Source organism: Nyctibius grandis, chromosome 10 (assembly GCF_013368605.1).
Source record: "Nyctibius grandis isolate bNycGra1 chromosome 10, bNycGra1.pri, whole genome shotgun sequence".
Classification (NCBI taxonomy): Eukaryota; Metazoa; Chordata; class Aves; order Nyctibiiformes; family Nyctibiidae; genus Nyctibius; species Nyctibius grandis.
In genome coordinates this window covers 27570146-27595544 of record NC_090667.1, presented here as the reverse complement: position 1 = coordinate 27595544, position 25399 = coordinate 27570146, and the positions used below count along the sequence as shown (strand labels likewise).

Genomic DNA, 25399 nt, shown 5'->3' with positions numbered 1-25399 from the left:
ATACTTATGACCAAAAGTAGTGGTCAAATTTGAATCCCTCTGATTAACAGGGAAGGACAGTAGTGTGTGCTTGCGTGTGTGTATGTAAGATCTATTTCTGAGGAGCTATCAGCTATCTGCTCATAGTCTGTTTCAAAAAAAAGGGAGATAGTTTGATATACAGGCTAGGTAGTAAAGCTTGTGCTTTTAGTTAGACTAACTAGCTTTCGTCAAGATCTAAATATTAAAACAAGACAGTACTGCTACCTGTACTGTGATGACTGGCACCTTGAGTAAAAAATGTGCGTGTGTGTAGGGTAAAGTCCAATAACAAAATCTCACCAAAAAGGCACTGTTTACATGTCCTTATTCCAAAACCACAGCCCTTTAGAGCAGTTGCCAATTTAATCTTCAGTATTTTGGCATTTTGATTTCTTTTGGATTGGGAAAGTGAGGTCCAAATATATTTCTTTAGCACATTTACTTTGCAACTACAGTTAAACCTTCACTGCCTACTAGGCAACAAAATAATTTTCTTAAAATCTAGGAAAAATAAAATCACATACTCAATAGAAAACCACCCTTAAACCCCCCAAGTAATTTGTTTACAAGTTCAGAGCCAGCGAGAGACCAAGGTTAACTTTTACTTAAAACGTACAGCGGCTGGTTGAGGATGATGACCTGAATAATGACAATCCAGTTTTTCAACAGGCTCTTCTTTTTCATCACATTCTCCCTCATCACTGGATAACCGAGATGGCGGCTCAGCTGCAGGCAAGGGAGGGTGTGGGGACTCGTGGACAGAAGAAGACTCGCTAGGGGCATTTCCACTGTGCTGGGCTGGACAGCCTGGAGGCCTGGGCAGAGCAAGCAGTAAAGGTGTTATTGAACTAAGTCTAGTTAAAAATTCCAAGCTTAAGTGCTTATTATTACTGACAGAAGGAAATCTACATTAACAGATTTCTGGTATTTTCCACAGTCTCATAACACATCTACCAAGAGGAAGCATAGAAGGTACAGTACCCCTGGAAAAGCAGCATTGTCTCATCGCTGCTGAACCGCTTTCATTGATGCGGGTCAGCTTTTACTATTTCAAACATCAAACCCTCCTTGCTATGAGCTCAGCATGTAATTGCTGATTGCAGAGAGTAGCCAGGCCTAGAGCAAAACCACTACCCCATCGCACAGATCCATATCGCTCTTTCAAAATCCACCCAACGAAGCTACCAGTATTAATTTCATACCATGGGATCTGCAGTTTCCTTACCTTGGAAGACTGGGAGGCTGAGGTTTGGGTTTATTAGGTAATAAAGGCTTTGACTCTGTAAGAGTAACTCCATGAGAATTTTGGTGCAGCTCCTGGGAAGTTTTAGTAGGCGAGGGATGTGGTTCCCTGAGAGGGGGCATCTGCTGATGATGATCCGAATGTCGAAGAAGTTCCTTTTCCCTGGTTTTGCTTTTGTGCTCAGCTAATAACACATCAAATCGTTTTCTTCGACCCTGTACAGCCCTCCGCTGGGTTAAGGAATGTGTCTGCAAAACCATGAATAAATCATTAATCCCAGGCTATTAGATCTGTGGAAATTAAACACGCAAAATATGTGTCTAGAGCTCTACGACACAGAAAATAATCACACTCATGGTTTAGTAAACAAATGGCAGAATGACTTTGAAAACAAATGTTAAAATTGCTTTGTGGATTATTATATCCCTGTCTGATACAAAATAACAAAAACGAGCTACTGAGTAAAAGGCTTTCAAATTTCTTTTAAAAAAAAGAAACTATCAAAGTTCTTACAAGGTTAAGACTAGAATTGAAAATCTTTTTTACATCGATATTTTAATTGCAAACTAATACACAACCAAAAATACTAAATATTTACTTTCACATATTAAAATATTTAACAGAATAATGTTTAAAACCAGACTTCTAATGGGAGACATGAAAAATATTTATAAAAATACTTTGCTTCCTACTAATACATTCCTTGAAAACTAATGTAATCAAATACGTACTAAGCAATGCAAAAAAATGCAGCAGAATCCACAGTCAGACAGAACACAAAGTCCCTTGAGTGTCCTGAATGCTACACACAGCAAGATGTGTATATGTATATATGGCACAAATTCTAGGTAAAGTGAAATAGATGGACGTTATTTTTCTGAATTGTTGAAGTCACATGTACCTTTGTTTACAATACCTTTTGCTAATCGCAGACAGTCACCAGACATCACTAGACTTTTTTCATATGGCACAGAAGGTTTGACTGGGTTCATTTCAGTAGGTAAAAATTATTATCACATAATTCAGACACAAATAGCAATTCCAAAAAATATTTTATGAGTAGGTATAATATAAGGAATTGCTGAGAAACTTCTTTTACTTTCTCTTTTACACTTTTGATTTGCCTAGTTCTCTTGTAAAATCTTGAAGTTTTTCCCTCCTCTATTAGCAAAAAAATTGCCTCCCTCCTGTAATTCCAAAAGGGCAACGTGTTCAAGTTCAGTTCCTCTGGGTCATTAGTACCAGCTTCATTTACCTTTGTTCTGTAGGTGGTTTATTTACCAGATGCTTCCCCTACTGACAGTTTAGCAGCTTAGCAGGAAAGTAGCTAAATATTACACAACTGCAGGGGATCTGGATTTTTGGTTTCTTGGGACTAAGTGATATCCCTCTGACCCCCAAGATTTTTGAGCCAGAGGACACATTTCATCTGATTGGAAGTTTTTGTGGATTGTTTAATTTAGGGTTTGACCTCTAGGCATCCTCCGTGGCTTTTTTAGAAGACTAACTTCTGAGTTGGCTGTAGTCCTACATGAAGCAGCATTAGCATTTACACAAATACCCCTTAAGTATCTGCTGCGGACTCCGCTGGAGGGAATCGAGGGGGTGCGAGAGGGGAGGAGCTTGATTTATTGAAATCCTGCACAAACAAATAATACTTCTAATGCTTATGACGAATTTTAAAATTCATGATCTATGACCCAAAGGTTCTCCTCAAAAAGAAGAACATGCTGGCCCCCTACTACCTACATGTGGAGTAACGTAATCTGTCCCATGTCAACATTCATGTTTAAAGGGTTTATACAAAAATACAGATCTCTGGGTTACTTTAAGAAATATGTTTTTGAATAAATAATTAACTGAACTTTGAGAACAATTCCTTCTTGGATCTGGGCAACATGTTTTGAAAGGTGCCATTTACAGTAGTAAATACTGACAGCAAAAATTTGTACTTTTCTGTTTGCTGTTATATTCCTCAGGAAATCCAATTAAAACTTTACATAATCTTATTTTGATTAAGATATCCTACCTTGCATGTCAAAGACCTAGTACAAGGTTTCCTGGTTTCCACATCAATGACACCACAGTATATATCAGGATCAAATTCTCTCTCTGTCAAAGGTACACAGTATTAAAAGTTACCAAAAGACATTCTGAAATACTAACATTTATTTTCATTATAAAAAATTAGCCATACTGGAAACTGTTTTCAAATGTAACACAAACAAATGTACAAATAAAAATGCACAATAAAATTGTACAAATAAAATTTTCTACACTCTCCGCAAGTTTATGGTCTGCTGAAATAAAGATCTCAGGTCTACAAACAGAATGGAGAAATTTACAGCTGTAAGGGACTCTGCAGGAGGAGCAGATCCTGCATGTTAGGATTAGAGGTCACCATCAGTATGAACTGTGACAAACAAATGGTGGGGTTTTTGTTGTTGGTTTTGGTGTTAAGAACTCTTCTACTATTCCATTAACACTGTTTAACTGTGTTTAAAAGGAGTAAAGAGCAGACTGGGTTTACATTTTTGAGCTTATGAGGTGCTAGTTTTTCTGTTTTCTATGTACATTTGGACCTTCTGTATAGAAGGAAGGAAAAGGAAAATCTTTAAAGATAGAAGAACATAATTTTAAAACTGTAAGAACTGACAGGCCTTTGAGGTCTGTATGGTTTCTGAAAGCAATAGCCACATTTCAAGTTGTCTGCATCCTTTACAAGTATGTCAAGTTATAGATTTAAATTCTAATATATAAAACGCACTGAATTAAAACTTACAGTGTTATAAAAGTGTTTAATTTACTTCTGAAACTTATTTCTATATATTCTATATATGCATTTCTATATATACACTACTAAGAGGAATATAGCAAATAATAATTAAAAACAATTACCTGACAATCTTTTATGTAAAAATTTCCTATTATTTGTATTTTCTTCAGGTTTCTTTTCCAAAAATGGAGGCACAGAGAGAAGACCTTTACCATTCAGTATCTGTCCAGGGGAAGGCAAGGGTGGCTTTGGTATTGAGGGACAATTAAGGCCAGTCTTTATTGAGGAACTCACAGTAGTAGAACAAGTTGGACCAACAGCAGCTTTCAGTTGGGCACCATCTATCTTTGGATGAATCTTTTCCACTTTGACAGATGGAGTCATACTATTATTTATGAAAAATAAAGCAGAGAAAATTGAAGATTATAGTCATAAATTATAAAAAAAAATACTTAAAATACGTTATTACTCAACAATACTCTGATCTGTTCACAATGCAAATGTAGACCTTCCTACTTTATTCCCAGTTTTCTTATTCTTATCTTTTTTTATTTTCACATTTTTTATGATGTCCATCATCTCCTCTGTCCTCTTTTCCCCATTTCCTTGTAAGTACTTCAGAGAGCCATCAGGGACTTCAGAAACTGTTACCTGGATTCATAGATACAGCCTATCACCAAAGTAATTGGAATGGGCCTGTTATATCCAGTGAGAAATGCCCCGTTCTGTGACAGTAAATTATCAGTTCTGCAACCTCATATGTGCAGGTCAAAAATCACCTCAATCAGAGCTAAAGCTCCCTTATGATCAAAGTATGCAGATTAGATCAAAGAATTAAGAGCCTCTAGTGAAATGACCTTTATTTATAGTGTTTTAAGATGCAGCTTTGCAAGAGTTCTTGTTCAACAGAGTCATGAGTATCATCTATAACCTTAGACTAGGCTGCTGGAAAAGATCTGGAGAGGTCTAAAGCGATTATCTCTTAAACCAAAAACCCTCTGAAAGAAAAGGAAATTCTACTGATACAGCAGTGTCTATGCAAGTAATAACATTTAATTCTTTGTCAAAACGCATACTCACATTTTATCATGAGGAACTTTGCTATGCTGTACCGGATGCATTAACCTGTTGTTTCCGCTGATCTGCAGCTTGTCTTTGGATGATTTCAACAACTTGGAATTTGATGATGATGCACTAGTACCTCCACTGGATGAACGATTGCTCCCACTTCCACTGCTACCTTTGTTTTTTGAAGGGAAAGATGAAATGAGGGAAAATACTGAAGAGGAGGGAGGAGTCAAAGGCGGCTTGCTGGAGGAGCTGTGTCTTCTTTCTGAAAAGGAGGTGAAAAAAAAAAGGGGTTTTAAGCACTCATACAGAAACAATTCTTAAACACTTCATGTTGTCATTGACTCCATTAACATTTTTCCTTTATTGGCTTGGGAGGTCCCCTGCCACACACAGAGCAAAGAGGGTTCAAACCTCACTGTAGTCCATGAGGCTCTGTTCATTGCTGGTCCCCAGGAGGTTACGGGAGTCTCTTAACTTCAGAACTACACTCCTCAGCCACTAAAGCTTAGCTTTTAATAACACTCCCCCCCTCTCTCTCCATCTTAAAGAACAAGAAAGTGAGAATCAAACCTAGACCTCAGACACACAAAGCAAAGAGACCCCTATCCTCAGGCCAAGCAAGCTTAAATATCAGATTTCCTCAAAGGATAACAATTATCTGTAAGTATGCCTGCTAATGGTCAAAATTATATTGGAGTCAACATCTTAACTTTCACTTCATGACAGCCTTTTCGAATGGTCTACTAGACCTTCAGTGTGGAACACCCCTGAGAACAGCAGCTCAAGTATTGATCTACACTGGTTTTTGGGGTGTTGTGGGTTTTTTTTTGTTTTCCTTTTATTAATTCTGCTAGGTTTTTTCGTAGTATGACTGGTTTAGGGAAGATTTTTATTTAGGAACAACATCAAAAGAGGCAGCTGTTATTCTTCTACAAAAAAAATAATATCTGAACATTTGAATGAAGAGTGGTCAGGTTCCATCAATGAATATGTTGGAAAATAAATTATTTAATTAACATTAAACCATTAACATTAATATATTGCTAGCACCATTTCCATTAAAATAGTGTATATTATAAAGGTAGTTCTTTGGAACAATGAATTCTCAGTCACAAAACACCTGACAGCTTCGGGGAGCACCCAGCTCTGTCTACACGTGGACATGTTAATTGACCGTTTGCTTGACTGATACTTGGACACCTGTGATTCCTCGATGATCTGTGTAATCAACACCTGCTTAAGAGACATGTCTGGCAATCAAGTGTATGCAAACCACAGATCTAAGAGAGAAGCAAGAATTAGTAGGTCCATCAAGGAAGTGGAAAGGCACCTTTCTCCTCGACAGCGGTAACACGTCTTTCTCAGCCAAGTATTGTTAAAGGTGCACAAATCCAGCAGTGATCAATCCCAGGATCAGCTTACAGATTTTGACTTACGTTTACTTAAACTGTGAAAGTAGCATGCTACTCATGAAGTTACAACAACTACAGCCAGAGTGAAAGTCAAGTCCAGCGCAACCCGAATGCTCTGGAAATGTAATGCTGTCTGTAATGCTCTGGAAAATGTAAATTAATACATTTGTGTTCTGCTTATATGACCTATTTTCCCCCCAATCCTAAATACAACAATCATATGCCGCTCAGATGATGACCAACTAGGACTTCATTCGCAGCTGGCAGCCATCAAACAAGAAAGCACCAACCCTGCACCAATGTCATCAGGCACATCACCCCCTGCACGGCTCCTGCAAGCAAGACTGTCACAGAGTGCAGGGGAAAAAAGTCAGGCTGCTCCAGCAGTGCCAGAGGACAGAGGTGTCTAACACCTGGCAAGCTGCTTTCTTACAGAGGTGGGGAAGTATCAGCGTGTTCATTAGCTCAGGGGGGAAAAAAAAAAAAAAAAAAAAGCACAGAGGTTAAACTAGGAAACTTCAGTCAAGAAGTGATCTCTGAGACTGAACCAAGGGATCTGTGTTTCTCTATTTAATTGCAAAATGGGTACAAACTACCTAGAACCTTCAGCAAAAGAGTCACCACTTCTTAATTACTATTTACCAAAAAGCTCCGAGAGGTCAGGTGAAATGCACACAGAAATACCTAACAAATGCAGTCATTTATCACCCATCTCAAGAAACAACTGCTTTAAAATTACAGCATTTACAACAACTAGTTATCTGTGATGTTCAAAATCATCTACTTAGTTTTCTAGCACCAGATGCCATCGAAGAGTTTGTAAGTGAAGTATATTAGCACATTTATGTTCTGGTAAACGGCTGTGCTTCTAATATGACATACTGCTTATTGCCAAATGTCTTTTTATAGCAATGGCAAGAATCCCTGAGCAGCTCTGATAAGTTACTATTTGAGGGCCATTAGTTCAGCGATGCTACACCCTGTGAGATTACTCTGTGAGATAATGAGAAAAATTGCTCAATGCTCTTCCACCTTCTGTATATTTAGAAAATTCAAAGTCCAAGTTGTTATCACAGTTACAAATAATCTCTAATAAACCAGTGGATGACTAATGCAATCTTTGGGAGTTTGTTTTGACTTTCTTTTTTTAAAGGAAGAGAGGGTGTTACTTCCTTGGAGAAAACCTGGCAAACGAGAAGAGAAATGGACGAGAATAAGACTGAGTACCTCCTTGCATTAGGAATAAACGAGATAAAATATTAATCTCAGCTATTTATACAAATGATATGAACACTTCTTTTCTGGCAACTTTAACTCTACTGTTCTGGTACTAAACTGTGATGTTACTGACTACTATTTGCATGAATGTTTCATAGCACCAATCTCAATAGTGAGTTAAGTGTTTTAAACTGCTGATACTAAAAAAATTGACCCAAGAGAACTATGACTAATGGCTGATCACACACCAAGATTACTGTCTACCTGTCAGAGAGGATTTCCATTTTACAGACAGACATGAGATTTGGAACAAAAAAAAAAAAACAACCTAACACAACCAGCCAAACAACAAAAAAAGGCCAAATGAGCTTCTTGCAGAATTTTGGGACAATTTCTGAAAAAGATATTATAACATTGTAAGTCTGTGAAACCTTCACTCACTCTTGTGAGTCACAACTTGTGTAGTTTAACAAAATGAGAAGACTTCTCGGCTCATTTCTCCTAACTGCCTGGACCTGTTTCATGTTGACTTACGTTCAAGTAGATGTAGGGCCGCTAACAAGATTTGCTTATATTTAATGTTTCAGTCTGTTTATGAAATTAAGATTTTTAAGTGAAATCTGCTTAAGGTCTGTTTTGTAAACCATATGAAGACTACTGTTGTCTCATCTTCCTGAAGAAAGTTAATATTTTTGAAATCAGACATGTGTGAAGCATGGCATACTTGATCTAATGAATGTATTAATTGATAGACTGACATAGTCTTTTAATGGAAAAATTACTACACAAACTGTCACTGAATAATCAAGACCACCATGCTTATTATGCTAAGCATATTATAATGATAAATTCTACTAATCATCTGCCAATCTAATACGGTTCCCATTTGCCATTAACTCTGACTCAGCCTGAAAACATTTAAAAATATAATTATCTCCAGGTGTTCAGTTTTCGAACAGTTTCTTCCCTTCACATAACTCTTGAAAGGAAAACAATTTTTTTATGTCATTATTGCTTTTACAACACATCAAAAGTGATATTTCAAATATGATGCCTGTGTAACACGGTTCTAAACTCTAAAATTTGGGGGGAGGATTTCTTTTTGTTTCTTTCTTTTGCGTGTTTTTTGTTGTTGTTGTTGTTGTTGTTGTTGTTTTTTAAATACCAGAAAGATGTAAGTTTTGGCTTTGGACAAAGAACTAGAAAGTCTTCCTTGATCCTACAGCACTGGCTACAATCTGACCTAAAATGAAAGCTGCATTCAACACTAAACCTTAACAGATAAACTCCTTCCTAAACATCTTTGCATTTATATAACATCTTTGTAACCCCAAGGAGAAGGGCTGGACAGAGAGTTAGAAAGCTGTGAAAAGAGATGGCATCCCAGCAAAGGCTGTCCCTCCTCGGTGACCAGGCTATCTGTTAACTATCAATTTGGAAAAATACGGTGATAGTTTTGTGTGCTACTGGACTTACAGTTGAACAAGAATTATATACTCATACTGCCAAAGCACACAGGACTTCCTGACAAAATGGATATTGGTAATTTAAATCTCTTTGAGAGCTTTTAAAAAAATAACCAAACAGCTTCACTTGGCCCTTAGTCTAGCTGCCGGTTTTCTCGGGTTTAAAATCTTATTTGTCATTGTGTATTTCCTGCTAAACGCACTGATTTCTGACAAAATGCAAAAAAGTAACATGGAAGGGGAAGAAAAAAAAGGGGAAAGGAAAAAAAAAAAAGCTTCTCATCATGTTCGGCTACTACTTCTTATTCTTCCACCAATGGGTAAACACTTGGACTTACTGTGATTTATAACCTTACTTCTGTATTAAAATAAAAGAATATATCCTTTTATACAGGAAAATATTCAGGTTTTCATAAAATGCTACTTTCTTTGCTGTATGCTTAACAAAGAAAAAAATTAAGAATAACAATACTCTTAAAATTTTCCAAAGTGTTCCTCCCAGGTCTACACTTAGTTCCCAAAATTTAGGAAGTGTTTTGTGCTGTTCCTTCTCTCTGGGCATCAATTAGTATCTTTGGGCAGCAAATACAAGATGTACAGATCAAATTTCATAAACCCATTTTTTTATACTCACTCCTTACGTAAGTACTGGGCAAAAAGTCAAACTGACCTGTGTCGGCACAAGTAAGAGCCGTCATTAAAAATGAAGCACACCCATTCGAACATACTCAAGTTTAGTTCAGTGAAATGTGTTGCAACTTCACTTAACATTCAGAAAAGCAGTTTTAACATAGGTTAGTTTAGGTGTAAGAGTATCATTCAGACTATAGATTTAAATGTGTATATTGAAACAAAGCATAAAGATAAGTTTATGTTTAAGTAATTATTATTTCATATCTCTGTCTCACCAAAAATACAGGCATGATAAAAGTGCTACTTAAACAAAACTTATCTTTTTTTTTCCCCATCATACTGAGCTACTGTTTGACTTGTCATTTGAGAAACGATTTAGTACAGCCATATTAAAACAAATATCTTTTACCTGAGGATAAAATTTATTCTCTCAGTATGAGTATTTCTAGAGTAATTGTGGAAAGCTGATTTACTTGATCTTCTCATTTCTCCAGAAGGATCAGATCCATGATGTGACAGGAGAACACAGACTGGGACACTGCTCTGGAAGGGCACCTCACCATAGCTGTAGATTTTACTGCAGCAAGGAACTAAAATCCCTTTTGCAGCTCTAACCCAAATACCTGTGTTGGGCTCTGATCCACCACCACTCTGACCTCACCACGACAAAAGAAAAAAAAAAAAAAATCAGGCCCATGAGGATTTCACAGGGGGAACTCTGGAGCTAAAACAGTCACAGGCATAGCAGGCAAATTTCTCTTCTTTTGATGCCACCCTGGCAGCGTGCAGCTGCTTGGGAGCAATCGCCTGTACGGGATCTTGATCTGCTGCTCACTCACTTATCGCTGCTTCATTATCCTGCTCTAATGACGGGGCCTAGATACCAAGGATTCTGCCTTAATCTTCCACTGATGTGCCTTTAATCATCCCATCAGTTCCGCTTGCACTGTAAGGCAGGATGAGGTCAGCCCACCTTCCACTGTGCGGTGTTTAAGCTTCACGCTCTTGGCTGAACAGACAGCATCCGAACAAAGTTGTGTTTTTCACTCCAGCAAGAAAGTTACAGAAAGGAATATTTATGGAGTCCAAGCTATCCGTATGACAGGCTGCCAAGGCCTGACTGCCGCCAGTACAATCTGTCATGTCTCTAGAGAGAATTCTTCTTACTATTTAATAAAAAAACATTGCTTTGCAACTGGCAGCTGATATTACTGTTCATCACTCAGTGTTAGCAAAACCACAAAGAGAATCTGACTGACAGTCATGTATGCTTATGGCACTCCAGTCACAGAAAAATAACACTTTAGCAGAAGAGAAGGAAAAAAAAAGGTATATAATTTATATTGCAGCACACCAAATGCAAGTCAGGGTTGCACATACATCAAGCATTATGTTGCTTTATGTATTTACATCACTTACCACAATCGTCTTCCTTATCTTGACCAGAGTTCTTCAATATTATATTTTACCATACTATACTATTATAAATAGATTTTTATACCTATTACTGTTTAAGAAATAGGTTTATATAATGTCTTTTATACAGACTATGGCCAAGTTAGCAACACTGATGCAGCCTTATGTCCTGCATTTCCTCACTTTAAAAACACTCAGCACAATCGCAGTACAGAACGTTTCTATTGGTGTAAATACCATCACATAAAGAGGCAGTTAAGCTACAATGATAAAACATTAATTAAAATGTGTCTCTTCTCAAAAATCCATTAAAATGCAATACCTAGCTAATTTTGAAAAGTATATTTTAAAACCCAGAGTTCACCCCCACAACTTGCTATGTGAACAGCTTTGCTTTGCCTAGCAGAGATTTAAAATGTGCTGTTTTACGTTTTTACATTACACCTTCATCACACACGTGCTGCAGCATTGTCCAAAGACAGTCTTACATTTACGTTGAGACGTTTAATACCCAAGAAGATAAAATCACCTTCTTAAGGGCAAAAGATATTTAAGTTGAAGTCATACATTACAGAGCGAAACATAACTACAGAGACCAACGATTTTTAAAATTCCCTATAAAATGTTATTTCACATTAAAGCTATTTGTGGAGGTTTCAGCTTGGTAACACCATGAGACATTTACGCTCTCCCACAATGAGAACTCAGAAAATTATCTTCCTCTCAGAAAATCCTTTGTTGAAGCCAACAGACAAATAAAGCAAATACATCAAGACCTTTCTAACTGCTGACTGGGTATGCTCCAAAATTTTATGTCAGTTCCTAGGACATTTTTACGTCTCAAATGAGGGCTGCATCACCACTAAGCTTTACATGCCATCCATTTTCTGCATCTTTGTTTAACGGCAGCATTGGTGCATTTACTTCCCACTCTGCTCTCCAGCACTCCTTGTCAGGGCAAAGGTCCCACTGTTCCAGGTACAAATTCCTGCATCATTTCCTTGTCAATCACCTCCAAAACACAAACGACAAGCTTCCCGAAAAAGAATATAAAATCTAGCTATGCTTTAACTAGGGTGAACCGATTTATTACGAAAACTCGTAATTACAGAGAACAAATACTTCCTTAAGATATGCTTTGGTTACAAATGCTCAATTCAAAACTCAAAGCTCTCATATATACAAAATATTTGGGTTTCAGTGTATCATTCCAGTTCCAAAACCCATCCACAGTAATTCACACTGATTTGATGTAAATAAAACATATCTGGATGTTTATAATGGTCCAGCACATTTAACTAATCTTCCTCATGAAATCCAAACTTCAATGCAACCAAAAGCCACAGATCGTTTTAAGTGATGTATTTGTAGTTTAATTAAAGTTTTGTGTAACCTACTTCCCATCAGTTCAGAAGTCCTAGACTGACAGACTTGAGCTCAACTTTCACTTTGGTTTGTTTTTAAAAGCAGGTTTACCAAAGCACTTAACAGGAAATGCGAGTAAAGCTGGGAATTGGAAAACATCCTCTGAGAAGCATCCTGGCTTTCCTCTTCCCCAGCCTCACTGCACCACTTCAACCCTCTGAAGTTTCCCAACATTTAAATTTGAATATTTGCAAATTATTTACTCGGTTCCCAAGAGGTGTTATGACTGTTAGTCAACCACATCCCTTTGAACAGAAACAGAACACAAACATTAGCTATTATTATTTTTGTTCGTTTCATTACAGTAGTTATAGAGAAGCACTGGCTGCTTTAAAAACTGTAAAACCATTACTCAACTTCTGACTTCTAAATACGTATGTTTATAATTTTCCTAGAGATTTAATTGCAAGAACTGAAATCTGCTCACAAGCGACCACTGTGCAAAATACATTAGATAAAGGAGCATGAAATTTTGCACAAACAGGGTCACAGTTTTGTTGCTGCCATTGAAGAAAATGGAGGGAGGAGTGGAAAAAGATAATTTTCACTACTAAGATTCTGACTGCCAATTTTAATACTTTAAAACTGTATTTCAAAAAAGACACGATCCTGTAACTACTACTTAGGGTATTCAAATGATTCTTTTAAAAAGGGTACAACTACAGCGTAGTGAGGGTGGTGGTGTAATTCTCTAGTAGCACAACACTCACTGGGCAGGAATGACCATCTCCACTACGATAATGCTGCAAAACAGCCCCAAACCCAGCACACCTCCCCTGATCCCTGAGACTACCACCACAGAAAGGAGAGCAAGAAGCAAATTGCAAACAGCATTATTAAGAACACAGCAAAAACCAGCAACACTAAAATGTATTTAAATAACCTTCCAGTACATCCATTTCTCCACTGCTGCCTCTCCACAACTCTCTGTACATTACTAAAGCTAGTTTTTCCACTTTTCCACATTTGTCACCAATCCTTTCAAAACCCCTTGGATCCAGTGCACATAAATAGTTCTGAAATCAATTTCCACAGAATTTTAAATTCCTCTTTAAAATACACGGGGTTTACCCCTGAGAGATGTAAAATAACCTTTGAGGCATCAACTAGTGCATACTGTCATCCCAAGCCTGCAGACAGACTAGACTTTTGCTGTGTTTCGCAGCTCCCTTGTGCAGTGGCAAACTGGAATTAGGGATGCTTCCATCAGGTTTGTCTCAGCTATTCAGAGCCTCATGGAGAGCACTAAAACTCTCAAGAGCAACGTGGGAAAACTGACGGAGGCAGGACATAAAATTATTCACAGAGCAGAACCAGAAGCAAAATGGAGCCAGGGAGACTGACTGATGGGAGGTTCCCCTTCACCACCCCCAGGAGGATGTTTTCCCCATCCTTCTCCATCCCTCCCTTTGTAAACCCAAACACAGGGGCTGTAACACCTCAAGACGACTCCAGCATAATATCCAAGAACAAACTTCTGGTATGCTTTCCTGAGCAACTTGCCAAGAGGTGGGGGAAAGGACAGATTTCTCACCAGGGAACGGGCCCTGGACCTTTCAGTCAGTAGCTGTCTTGTAAATCTGTCAAGTGCTGGAATATAAATATTGCAAAGTTATTACGGAAGGACAGTAGAGTGTCTTAGATGGTAACCGGGCCATGGAGAGATTATAATGCCCACATTATGAGCACTAATCTCTATGTAGCCTGTGATGACATGACAATACCTGCACTGTCTGATTAAAAAGCACATATTGAATAAATCATTCTTTTGCTATTAAAAAAAAAAATCATTATTTGTAATAAACTTCAGAAAAGCCACAGTGATAATAAACAAAAGCACCAGACAAAGGTAACCGTTACAGATCAGCATCGTACCAAGACACAGTATGGGTCAACTTCCTCAAAAATACAGCTGGAAAACTGTTGTCTCACATATGCTTACCCAGAATGACATTAAAGAAAAGATTCAGTTTTTCAAAACAAGCCTAAAGTAAACTAAAAATAAAAACAACATTATTCCAAAGTTTAATAAAACGCTGAGTAAACAGAAGTTTAATAAAAAAACGTGTGTTGAAAGCATGGGAATAAAGAATTAAGGGAAGAACCAGTGCCTAATTTCTGATTTCTCTCTCTCTGCCCATTTTCTCCCCAGAAATCAGGTTTACACCTTTAACACCATGTTCTTCCCCTTCAGCATGACAATACTCCTTACAAGACCTTATCGCATAGTATTATAATATTGTGTAATGTATTCAGATGAGTTCACATACCCAAATGCCTGTCTAGCTTTCATCTTGCTAATGCTTCTATTCATACCACAATGAGAAATTTTTATGTTTTCCCCTGTAGCTATTTCTTTACATGTAGCGAACTTTAATCATTGTATGTTGACTGGCAGACTTCGCAAAAAAAAAATATGCTGATGTGGAAAACTTGCTTAAAAGCTGTTAGTGACCCAAAATGCAAAGGGGGTTATGGGCTAAAGTTCTGGAGATGGGTGTAAAAAATAAAAAAGGCCTTGAAATGGAAAGCTCTCCATATGAAAGCGATCAAGAAGAGTGAATTGACTTCACAGAAACAGTGGTGTCAGCTAAGTAAATCACATTCTTTGATTTTGTTATTAAGAAATGACACAATAAAGACACATTGAGTACCACTATTTTTCTTACATACTGCACGACTAACTAGTGACATCCACTGCCACATGATACAAAAGCTTTGTAAGATTAAAAAAAAACATAAACACGTACATGGCTACTTAGAACTCGCCAACTACAACAGCCCCTCCTCTCCCCCGAGGTGTCACTGCTCACGGCGGAGACGAGGAAACGCTGACTGATGGAGCCGAGAAGGAAGCTCCCATCGCTATCTCAGACGTTACCCGTGTCTCACATCTGTCCCCGTAAATACAGCACCGACCACACGCACCCTACAGATGTGACAACCCACGCGCTTCCCGACAGCAAACGGGACAAAAGCGTTCGGAGCCCCTACACCTATGGGCAGTGCCCACCTGCAGGAAACCTCAGAGAAATGAGAATGGTGTGAGGGATCCAGGCTGGGGTTCTGCCTGCGCGGCTAACACCTCATTTTCTGTCCAAGTCTTTAAACACAAGAAATGTTGAACTTTTTCAGGATGGAAAATGAAGACAGGAAGCAAACCCTGTGGTAGGGCAAATTGCAATATTTCTAAAACATGTTTCAAGAGTTGAATTTCTGAAATTTGAAATCTCTTGGAAGATAAATACTCAATCTGCAACATCAATGGAAAACAGAATAAATATTTTGGTTTCTTGTTTTCAATCAGATCCTTACGTTATTTTACAGTGATTTAAGGTTTTTAAGCGTTAGTCATTTTTCAATTATAAAAAAGGATCATTACAGCTTATTTCATTAACACCGGTCAATCACAATTGGCATGAAACAACTGTTTCCATGTTTAAAAACACTGACCATGTTAACTATACACGAATTAAAATTTTACAGCAGCATTAGCATAGCAGAGTCTCACAGAAATCACTAATACAGTCAAATGAGGGCATGAACCTACTGTGCTTGCACAATAACGTCTTTCAAATTAAATAAACCAGCCCTTTCACTTTGAAAGAACCAAGCAATGCTGTAATTAGGATGTGCTAACTAAAATGTTTGTGCAAGTTTAACCTTTTATATAAAAACACAACTGCACCCGACACATCCAGGCTGTGGCTGCATTTCCCATTTCCTCCAAAGCCAGGACGTAACGGCACAGACCATCCTGCCCACGGCCAGCCATCCGCAGAGCCGTAACAAGGAATGCATTTGCCCTCTGATTTATAAATTACACGGATGAGCACACTCAGGAAAACAAGCTAAAATGAGCACGTTCTTAATAGTTTCTTTCTTTAATTAACACTCCTGGTGTGCTTTGCCGGCAGCAAAAATTCACTCCAGTATTTACTGTCCTGATCTTCCAGATAGGTCCTGACACTCTAAATTTCCAGGCTCTGAGGTCCAAACATCAAGGTCCGATTTCCACCCAAAGTCAGCGCATGGATACTAAAATCTAATTTTTACCAAATTACTAATTTCTGGATCATTTCTTAAGTAATCACTTGTAAAAATTACAGTGTGTCTGCTTATAAAAAAGAATAGGAAGAAACAGCTCGTGGCTCTTGCTCTTGTTTTAAATTACCATAATCAAAGCTGAAATTTCTGGTCTTTCCTCACTTATCAAATTACACTCAAATTCATTTTTACAACCAAGCAAATCAGTTTTCACTAAAATAAAAAGTTTGCCAAGAGGAGAGACAGTCGGCTTCTACAAATGCCTTTGTGTATTAGTATCAGTGTTTATATTATTGTATTATTTTTATATATATAGTATATATAATAATCATATTACTTTCTTTTCATTAAGGGTTAAACACATGTAGGGAGCACCATTTCAGCAGCTTGGGTTTTGTCTGGCTTGTTTTTTTCTTTTTTTTTTTTTTAAAGGAACATGCAGAAACCTGGAGATTATGCTCCCATTAACAAGCTTAGAAATGAATACCTAAACCACAAATACTAAATACTAACTTTTCCATGACTATGCACTCAGAATATGACACAGCAACCAGCTCCTCTTCTGCTCTGAATTTCAAGAGAAGTTGACAGCTCATGTTACCCACCCATTAATTGTTAAGGACAAGTCAGGAATAAACAGACATTGCCTTGGATTATGCTGTTTTTAAAACATATCTCCTTCCACGGCTAAAATTAGTACCAGAGGCATGCATGTTTTTGGAGGATTTGTTTCTACTGTACACTCTTCTACTTGAGACCCATAATTAAAACTGGGTAAGTCTCCAACAGATTTTAGTGGCTCACAAAATTCTTGACTTTAAACTACTATGTGGGGAACCAGCACTGATGTATTTGTCCTCCTAAAAACTAGAATTTATCCCTCTTTAGCCTTTCATTTGGCCTACTCTCATTTTAGGACCAAGAGGGCAAATAACTTCTATTTTGTTGCTTGGTCCAGAAATAAACTGACCAAGATCAGGCCATTTAATTCCCACATGGAACAATACAGAAAGCTGTCTTCCTTCTGAGTAAGAGTGAGTACAAAGAGCTATGAAACCCCAGCAGCTGGGCGTCAAGGCAGGAGCTGGAATGGAAGGGAGAGGCATGACGGGACACTCGCACGGGGAGAAAACGGCGACGGCCCACGGGAAGGCACACAATGGCCGAGAGAGAATGCAATGGGATTTTATGCTTGTTTATGTTACCGTAGCACCATATATGCCAACTGCCTCGGTCTGGGCGTTTGTTTTTATTTACTATTTTCCAGAGATTAAAGGCTTCTAAGTAACCTTATACAGTAAATATTCACGCGGTTTCACCCTGAAACGGATTGTGCATGTGCCACCGTTAAACGACATGCTGCAAGTGTACTCTGACAAATGCAAAAGGGATTTTTACTTAATGTAGTAAAAACAACCCGTTATATAAGGCAATGAAATTATGAAGTTCTTTTCCTGGTACTAAATATTGCAAGAGGTTTTAAGTTTTCTTTTCTATCAATGCTACTTAAAGTCATTTAAAAAAATGCCCAAAACACCACCAACATTAGATTCAATATAAACACTTACACCATCAGTTAATACCTGAGTTCAGAGGCCTAAAATTAGCCCTGCAAGCTGTGATAATACTTTGTGAAGATACATACACGAAGGGACGTACACCTGCACACACGGCTCGCTCCCAGGGAACGAGGCTCCTGCTCGAAGATCAGAAGGACAGCGCAGGCAGGGCAGAAGGGAGAGGAGCAGTTCAATATGGATCGCTGCCGAGAACCTCATTTCCAGGTCTCTGGTGTTGCAAGATCATCCAAGGACAACTTGAACTGCATTAAAACCATTGCAATGGAAGAAAGTTTGCTTCATACTACTCAAGATAACGTAAAGAACAGCATCAACCCCCTCTTTTCTTTGTTTTCTCACTGAACACATGTAACATGAAAAGATCTTTGTATCATTTGTGATGCTATCGCTATGCACACCCATACAGCAGCTCCCTAGTATGAATGAGTACTGCAGAATTTTAAGAAATGCCAAAAAAAAAAAAAAAAAAAAATCATTCTGCAACCTGAAGTACTCTGCACATTTTGCATTGCCAAGAAAATTGTTTTTACAATTGGCTAGATAATTTTTAATCTTTTACTTACATTATGTTTTCTTGTCTGGTTTTGTGAAGTGAGATAAACGCAGCTCCACCATGTCTCCTTCCACTTGTCTACAGCTTAACGTGCTGTATTTTGAAATTAGGTTAATTTTAAGAAAACTGAAAAGCTGGATTTCAGATGGTGTGCCCTCCCACCTCCCTGCTGAGAGAGGTCCTAAAGATACTGGGGTTTATCATTAGCATTAAAATCAGCATCCAGACAGCAGAGGTAGGACCTCTCAGTGCTCTTATGGAAGGAAGGCAGGAAGATCTTCACTGGGCAGTCATCATGTGTGCACTCCAGCCTAGCTGTGGCAGGTGTATGTCTTAGTAAACTGGCAGGCAGGAGAAAAAAAAAAAAAAAAAAAGGCAAAACATGACACGAAACCTGAAGCTACGTATGTGCACAGAGCAGGAGGTGTTGCAATGGGAGGGAGAACAATGGCAAAACACACAGGACAAAGCCACAGACGACCAGGCTTCATTATCTCCACTGCACATGAAACAACTCATTTATCCTTTCTCAAAATTCAGCAATCTCAGGCACCAATTTCACAATCACTGTAAGCTGGCTGGTGCGAGCTAACACCGCCACAGCAAAAAGCGTTCCTGCCCTCTCCCCCAGCCCTGACCGCTCAGTTCAAGCCTTCGCACCATCTGCTCTCTCCGTAACAAAGAGCAAAACCATCCATTCAAAGACCTGACAGTCTCACAAACTGCAAGCCTTCTTGCGCCAAAGCTAGCCATTAACGGAGCGAGGACTAGCAAGAATTAAAGTGTGACTTGATCCCAGGGAATGGGGCTGGAGGACGAAGCAACTGCGGGTGACAAAGAGCTGGGTTGTGAGCTGCAGCAATGATTAGTTTGCCACTTCCTAGAAGTTTTGAGGGGTACATAAAAAAAATTTAGCCTTCCAAGGAATTTCATCTGATTGATATCAACACTGCATAAGCCGGGCTTGCTTACACTGCAGCCTGCTTATGTTTACATTTAGTACTGTCTAAAATGATTTTGTTGTAAATATTTTGCTTTAAAGAGATTGTTTGGTTATTGGCTACTATTATTATTCTTCCTGGAAGGAAGAGAATGATGGGCCTTGAGCCAACACCAAACTTTCTTAAAGTTCATCAATCGAGAACTCCAGCATGGTTACTTGGAAAACCGACTTTGCTGCTGTGGGGGTGCACAGAAAGAACCCTGCCACGTGCTATGTGACACCACAAAACCAGCCTTAGGGAAGGGAGCAGCAAAATCATAAGAAGTAGTGCTGCTGACATGTATTTAAGGCCTTGTGTGTCTTTTTTTCCAAAGCTGGAAACGAGTGCTCCGAAGTACCATCGTGAATGAAATTCCCAGAACCTCCAGAACCACGGGACAATGGATTTTGAAATCAGTGGATTTTCCTCTCTAGCAGCAGCCACTTTGGAGAGTGTCTTACGTGCTACAGAAAACACAAATATATTGGGCAAGATTTCTGGTTCTGGTGCTTTCTTTTCCAAGTGGGCATGCTTAGAAGTTCCTCAGGTTTCAGAAAAGTGGAGTGAGTCCAAAACAAAATGGATGACTGAGTACAGAGGAACAACTTGACAGGCTTGTTGGTGCACAATGAAGTGACAGCATTTTATGCCTTAGTACCAGCTCCACTTACACAATGTGCTTGTTTATACCAGAAATACACAATATAACTGCTACCCGTGTAGCAGATGTGTACACAGAGAACGTGAAGGCTTCCATATCGACTTATGCCATTTTCAGGGACTAAAACCAGAAAAAGACATTTAGTACCTTAAATTTCAAGCATACAGCCACAGCTATTGTGGACCACTGCCACCTGGACAACTGGGACAGGGCAGAGGAAATAGCAAGCAGCCCAGGAGCTCGTCAGGGCTTTCAGCACATCCTCTCTGCCAAGCCTCCAGCCTCCCCGGATGCATTCTTGTGATCACAGAAAAAGGTGATGGGTATGGTCCTAAAGGTCAGTACCCATCCTCATGCTGAACACCGATCGATCCTATGGAGAGTTGGACTGAGAAAGGAACTGGTCACTACCAAATTTAAGTGACACTAGCTGTCATTTGCAACCCGCAACACGCAAGATGTGAGCATCAAGCCTTGCAATACTAGGCACATATATAAGTTTATATAATTTCTGTGGCTATCAAAGCAGCCACAGGTATTTTTAGAAGCTGGCTGGTGGATAGCTTTGTGACCCACATGATGACCTTTGGTCAAAGAGTACATGGCACTATGACGGGGAGGGGACTGAACTGTGGCAGTTTAAAAACCTTCCCTTTGACCTTAGAGGCCAGGAGAGGGCCAAGATGGCGTGCTTCCAGGCATATACATGGTTGCGTGTGGCTTGTCAGAGGCTGTAAGCCAAAATGAAACTGAAGAAAATAAGTGCTAGCTAGTCCCATGCCAATGATGAGAAGGGCCTTACAGAGTACTGTAAGGCTTCTCATTAAGACCTAGGAAAGTGAAAGAAATGAAAACCATTACTTCACTAAGTCCACCCTAATACAGCAGAACATCAAAATGCTTAGCCTATGAACTCAAATGAAGACTTCAGCCACATAGTAACTAACAAAGGGGACACAGCCAATTTTCCTCTTAGCAAGGAGAGGAGCCATGAATTCCATGTGAATATCTACAGACAATAATGAACATCTCTTAAAACTACCAAAGCATATCACACAAAACTTCTGATCAGTTCAAATCCAGCTCTACAAATAATCCACAAACACCTGAACGTGTCAGGCTCAAAGGTGGAAGGGCTCACTGAAAAGGGTACACCTACCTAACCCACAGAATTAGCCACACCGCACAGCAGAAACTAGGGCTTTTCCCACCACCAGACAAGACAAACAGGTTCTTTGCAACCAGCGAGGTCACACGTAGAGGACACAGCACAATACAGCTTCTGCCTGGCAGAGGAAGAAAATCCTAGGGGGTAAAAATGTAAGAAGGTGATCTGGCTGAAAGAGAAGGCTTCCTTTTGAAAAGCTACTCTATACAGAATTGTGAGTTAAAGACTTTCTGACAACCATGCCAAACAACGAGGAGAAAAACTCAGTTATGTAGGAACTGCTTCAACTCTCCAGGAGCCTGGTCTAATTGCATCCTTTACAAACCAGTGCAAAGAGCGAGAGTTTCATACCAACATGGGCAACTCATTATCAGGGGAACAGAGACAGAAAAGAGGACAAGAATCTCTCGATGATGGCTCTTCTTTCTCTAATACAACCTGAGGAAACAAAATGTAACTGCAATCTTTGTGGCCAGCAGCGCTCTTGGACATTGCAGAACTTGTATGAGGCAGCAGAACAGGCAAAGTTTACCAGGAGTTTACATATTAGACACACCGATGGCTTTTTCTTCTACATCATTTTGCTATTGTTCAAAGGATTAACCTGCTGCCCTGCTGCATTAAAACTGGAGGAACATATACATAAATTATAGAGTAAAAATATTGATTTTTCTATACAAACACTACATTATGTTTTGTTTCATCAATAGCAGATAATAGGGTTTGGAAGTATTTCGGCTGTTACTGCCTGAGACAGCTAATGATGGCCTATTTAGTCAATAATAGTATCACAGACTTATGTAAAATTTCATGTCATATTTATCTATTTCTGTTTGTTATTTTCTACATTTTAAAAATATATTTGTAATTGTTTTCAAGTTTCACATTGTTACGGAGCTCTTATAGAGCTGGGTACTGTAAGAGCTAATCCAAGACTACTATTGAAAAGTTGTTCGAGTCTTTGTTACAAGTAGACACAACATTTAGGAATCTGAATTGACTTCAAGGCCATTTACATTACTCAGATATAATTATTTAGTGTTAAACTGACTTAAGCCTAATGAGCTTAAAAAGTTGGCATTAATTGTGCTCTTTTGAAAGTGAATTTCAGCCTGCAATTATTACTTTTAACTTATTACGTTAATCATGTGGTTATTGATTGCTATTCATCAATAAACTTAGAGGTTTCATTGTATACAAAGTGTTATACACTCCCTCTTCTGGTAATATCTTAAAAACACAGTTTCTAGACTTTATTTGTATCACTTTAGACTTTAAGTGTAACAAATTGCCTGGAAGAAACAAAAACAAAGCAGTATCTTGTCAATACCTGCAAGTTTGTTTTTAAAAGGCCAGCAAACTGGTGATCAAAAATGAGTAAATAAATAACAGGTGAAAATTACTTGACCTAATGCCTAAGTAAACTAGGTAGCAGCTACTTTGTAGCTGTGCCTAAAAACAAAGCATTACTGATTTCTTTTAATAATATCGTCTCGAGTTTTTCCAAAAGCACGACACTCACATACACACCTGGTTACCACTTGGTGCACTACTGCTGCAGGTGGGAATATAGTTTTCAGAACGCTACCTACTTTTCCTGAGGCAGCAGATGAAGAAGTTCATACAAAACACTGCTGTTATGTAGGTCCAGCATGGGTAACTTTCTTCCATCTAGTACACTACCTCCTTTTCTCCCCACTCGTAGAGAACTGGTGGGCATTCCTCCTACTGCAAAAGCTGCTGAAAGCTACACGTACATCCTACTCTCTAAAAAAATATTATTTAGAGTCCAGAAAATGAGAATTTTTAAATAAACTTAAGAAGTCCAGCAAGAAACAGTAAAAGGGATGTATAAGAAAACAAACATAAGATGACCTATTACTAAGTGCACATGCATGCACATCTCCATCTCTTTCCTTGATGGTCAGTGCCTGGTAAAGCCAAGAGAGATGTCTCAAGCAGGACACACTGCTGTTCCCCCTGCCCCCACCAAAACATGCAAAATCCAAGAACGCTGTGACGTTACACAAACCACACTAACAGCATTGCTGCCAAAACATTAAGAGAGGAAAAACTAGTGAAAAAGCTTTTGTTTGTTTTGCCCTGTTAAACTTCTCCTCCTTTCTTCCACTTTCCCCCCTCAATACAGCGTAATAAAACCAGCACCACACCGACTTCATTCTCCCTCCTGCAAGGTCATTTTCTCCTACCTTCCTTATTTAGCTTCCTCCTTATTGTCTTCATCTATTTCTTTTCATATGTATTTTACTTAAGTTCTTTGTTTTACATTTCCCTTTTTAGCTATTCCCCCGTGTGCTCTCTTTCCCCTCCTCGGACACACACCCACCCAGACTGCAAAACCACTTAATTCTAGCTGTGCTGAACCAGCCCTGCCAAAGCTGCCATCCTCCTGCCTGCACTAGCTGGCCGCTGCTGCCCCAGCCAGGTGCTGCACTGCTCTGTGCTGGGAGCAGCAGTACCTTGGCAAAAAAATTAACGTAGTTCATGGTTACTGATGAGATTTCCTATCTGACCTTTGTAGCTGTGCTTGCAGAGAAAAAGAGACTATGTGGAAATCCTCTCTCTTCCAAATGCAGCAGTTGTTTGAGAGTCGGCTGATGGGATGAGTCTGTGCAACTTAAAACTGCGTGCTTCCATGAAAAAAAAAAAAAAAAAGCAAAACCAACCCAAACTATTGTATTTGTGACAGTTCAATACTCAAGTTTGTTTTACGAGCTTCCCAGAATACTTCTCCCTGGAATCACGAAGCGCTGTGGTGTTCATCTGAGGTTTGCAGTTCTTGGAATAATCTACACAGTTTATGAGAACACACACCTCTCCCCAAAAAATAAATGAGGAAGTCCTTATAAATAATTGATCTCCATGTGGTCAGCTTTTGAAATTAAACTACTTCTAACCCCACCCTCCACCACCAAGTTCACATCTCGATGGCTCTGACACGTTCCCAACTCTCCTCCACGACAGCAGAAATCCTGCCTTTTTTTTTTAAACTCCGATTCAGGCTTCTTCCACCTCCCCAGCTCTTAAACAGGTTACGGCTTCATTCTTCTGCACTCAGCTCAGGGCTGCCTGCCAAACCCTGCATGCCCACGGCCTGCCCTCGCAATGCGTGCCACCTCCTCTGGCCGAGCTCCAGCCTGAAGGAGTGGCTTAGGCGTTAGAAAGAGCCCTTTTAGCTGTGAAGAAAACCTTCCAAGGATGTGGAGCACGTAAGCCGATGCAGAATGGCCTTCCCTGAACCTGCAGAAAGTCCGAATGATGGTTATGAGAGCTGTGTTCTGCTCCACGTGCCGTTTCATCACTCAAAATGGATTTTGAGTCATGAAACTTAACACTGACTTTCAGATTGGTTAACTCTCCCGTTGTCAATCATTTTTAATCGTAGACCTGATGAGACTCTTCCAGCTGGCTTCTTCCAAGGTGAAGCTGTAATCAAATATACTCAACAGCTACTTCTTATTAGAACTACTTGTTCTCTTTAGATCTTAAGCCTATTGATCAATACACTAACTTTCTCCCTCTTGCTGAACAACTATTTCTGTAAGCTGCAGTGAATGCGGCACTGTTTCCTCTTTTCCCACAAAGATAAATATCTTTGTTTTCTTTCTTTCCACTTGTTCTTCCCCTGTCACTGTTTACCTTGAAAAGGGAGCAGTCTGTCCCAGTCTCCAAATACCTAGCAAGGAGATCACTACACAAGAACAG

At 39.1% G+C, this 25399-nt stretch overlaps 1 protein-coding gene across 5 annotated transcripts in view; it reads right to left on the bottom strand.

Moving 5' to 3' along the window:
- The window catches only part of ATXN7 (ataxin 7), a 90218-nt gene that overhangs the window by 7095 nt on the left and 57724 nt on the right, over positions 1-25399 (bottom strand). For all 5 annotated transcript variants that reach the window (XM_068408662.1, XM_068408666.1, XM_068408664.1 and 2 more), the window contains 5 exons: positions 5121-5373; positions 4163-4425; positions 3294-3376; positions 1247-1512; positions 638-836 (listed from right to left, as the gene is read on the bottom strand). In XM_068408662.1, coding sequence (XP_068264763.1) covers positions 638-836; positions 1247-1512; positions 3294-3376; positions 4163-4425; positions 5121-5373 — 1064 coding nt within the window. The remainder of the gene's footprint in view (positions 1-637; positions 837-1246; positions 1513-3293; positions 3377-4162; positions 4426-5120; positions 5374-25399) is intronic.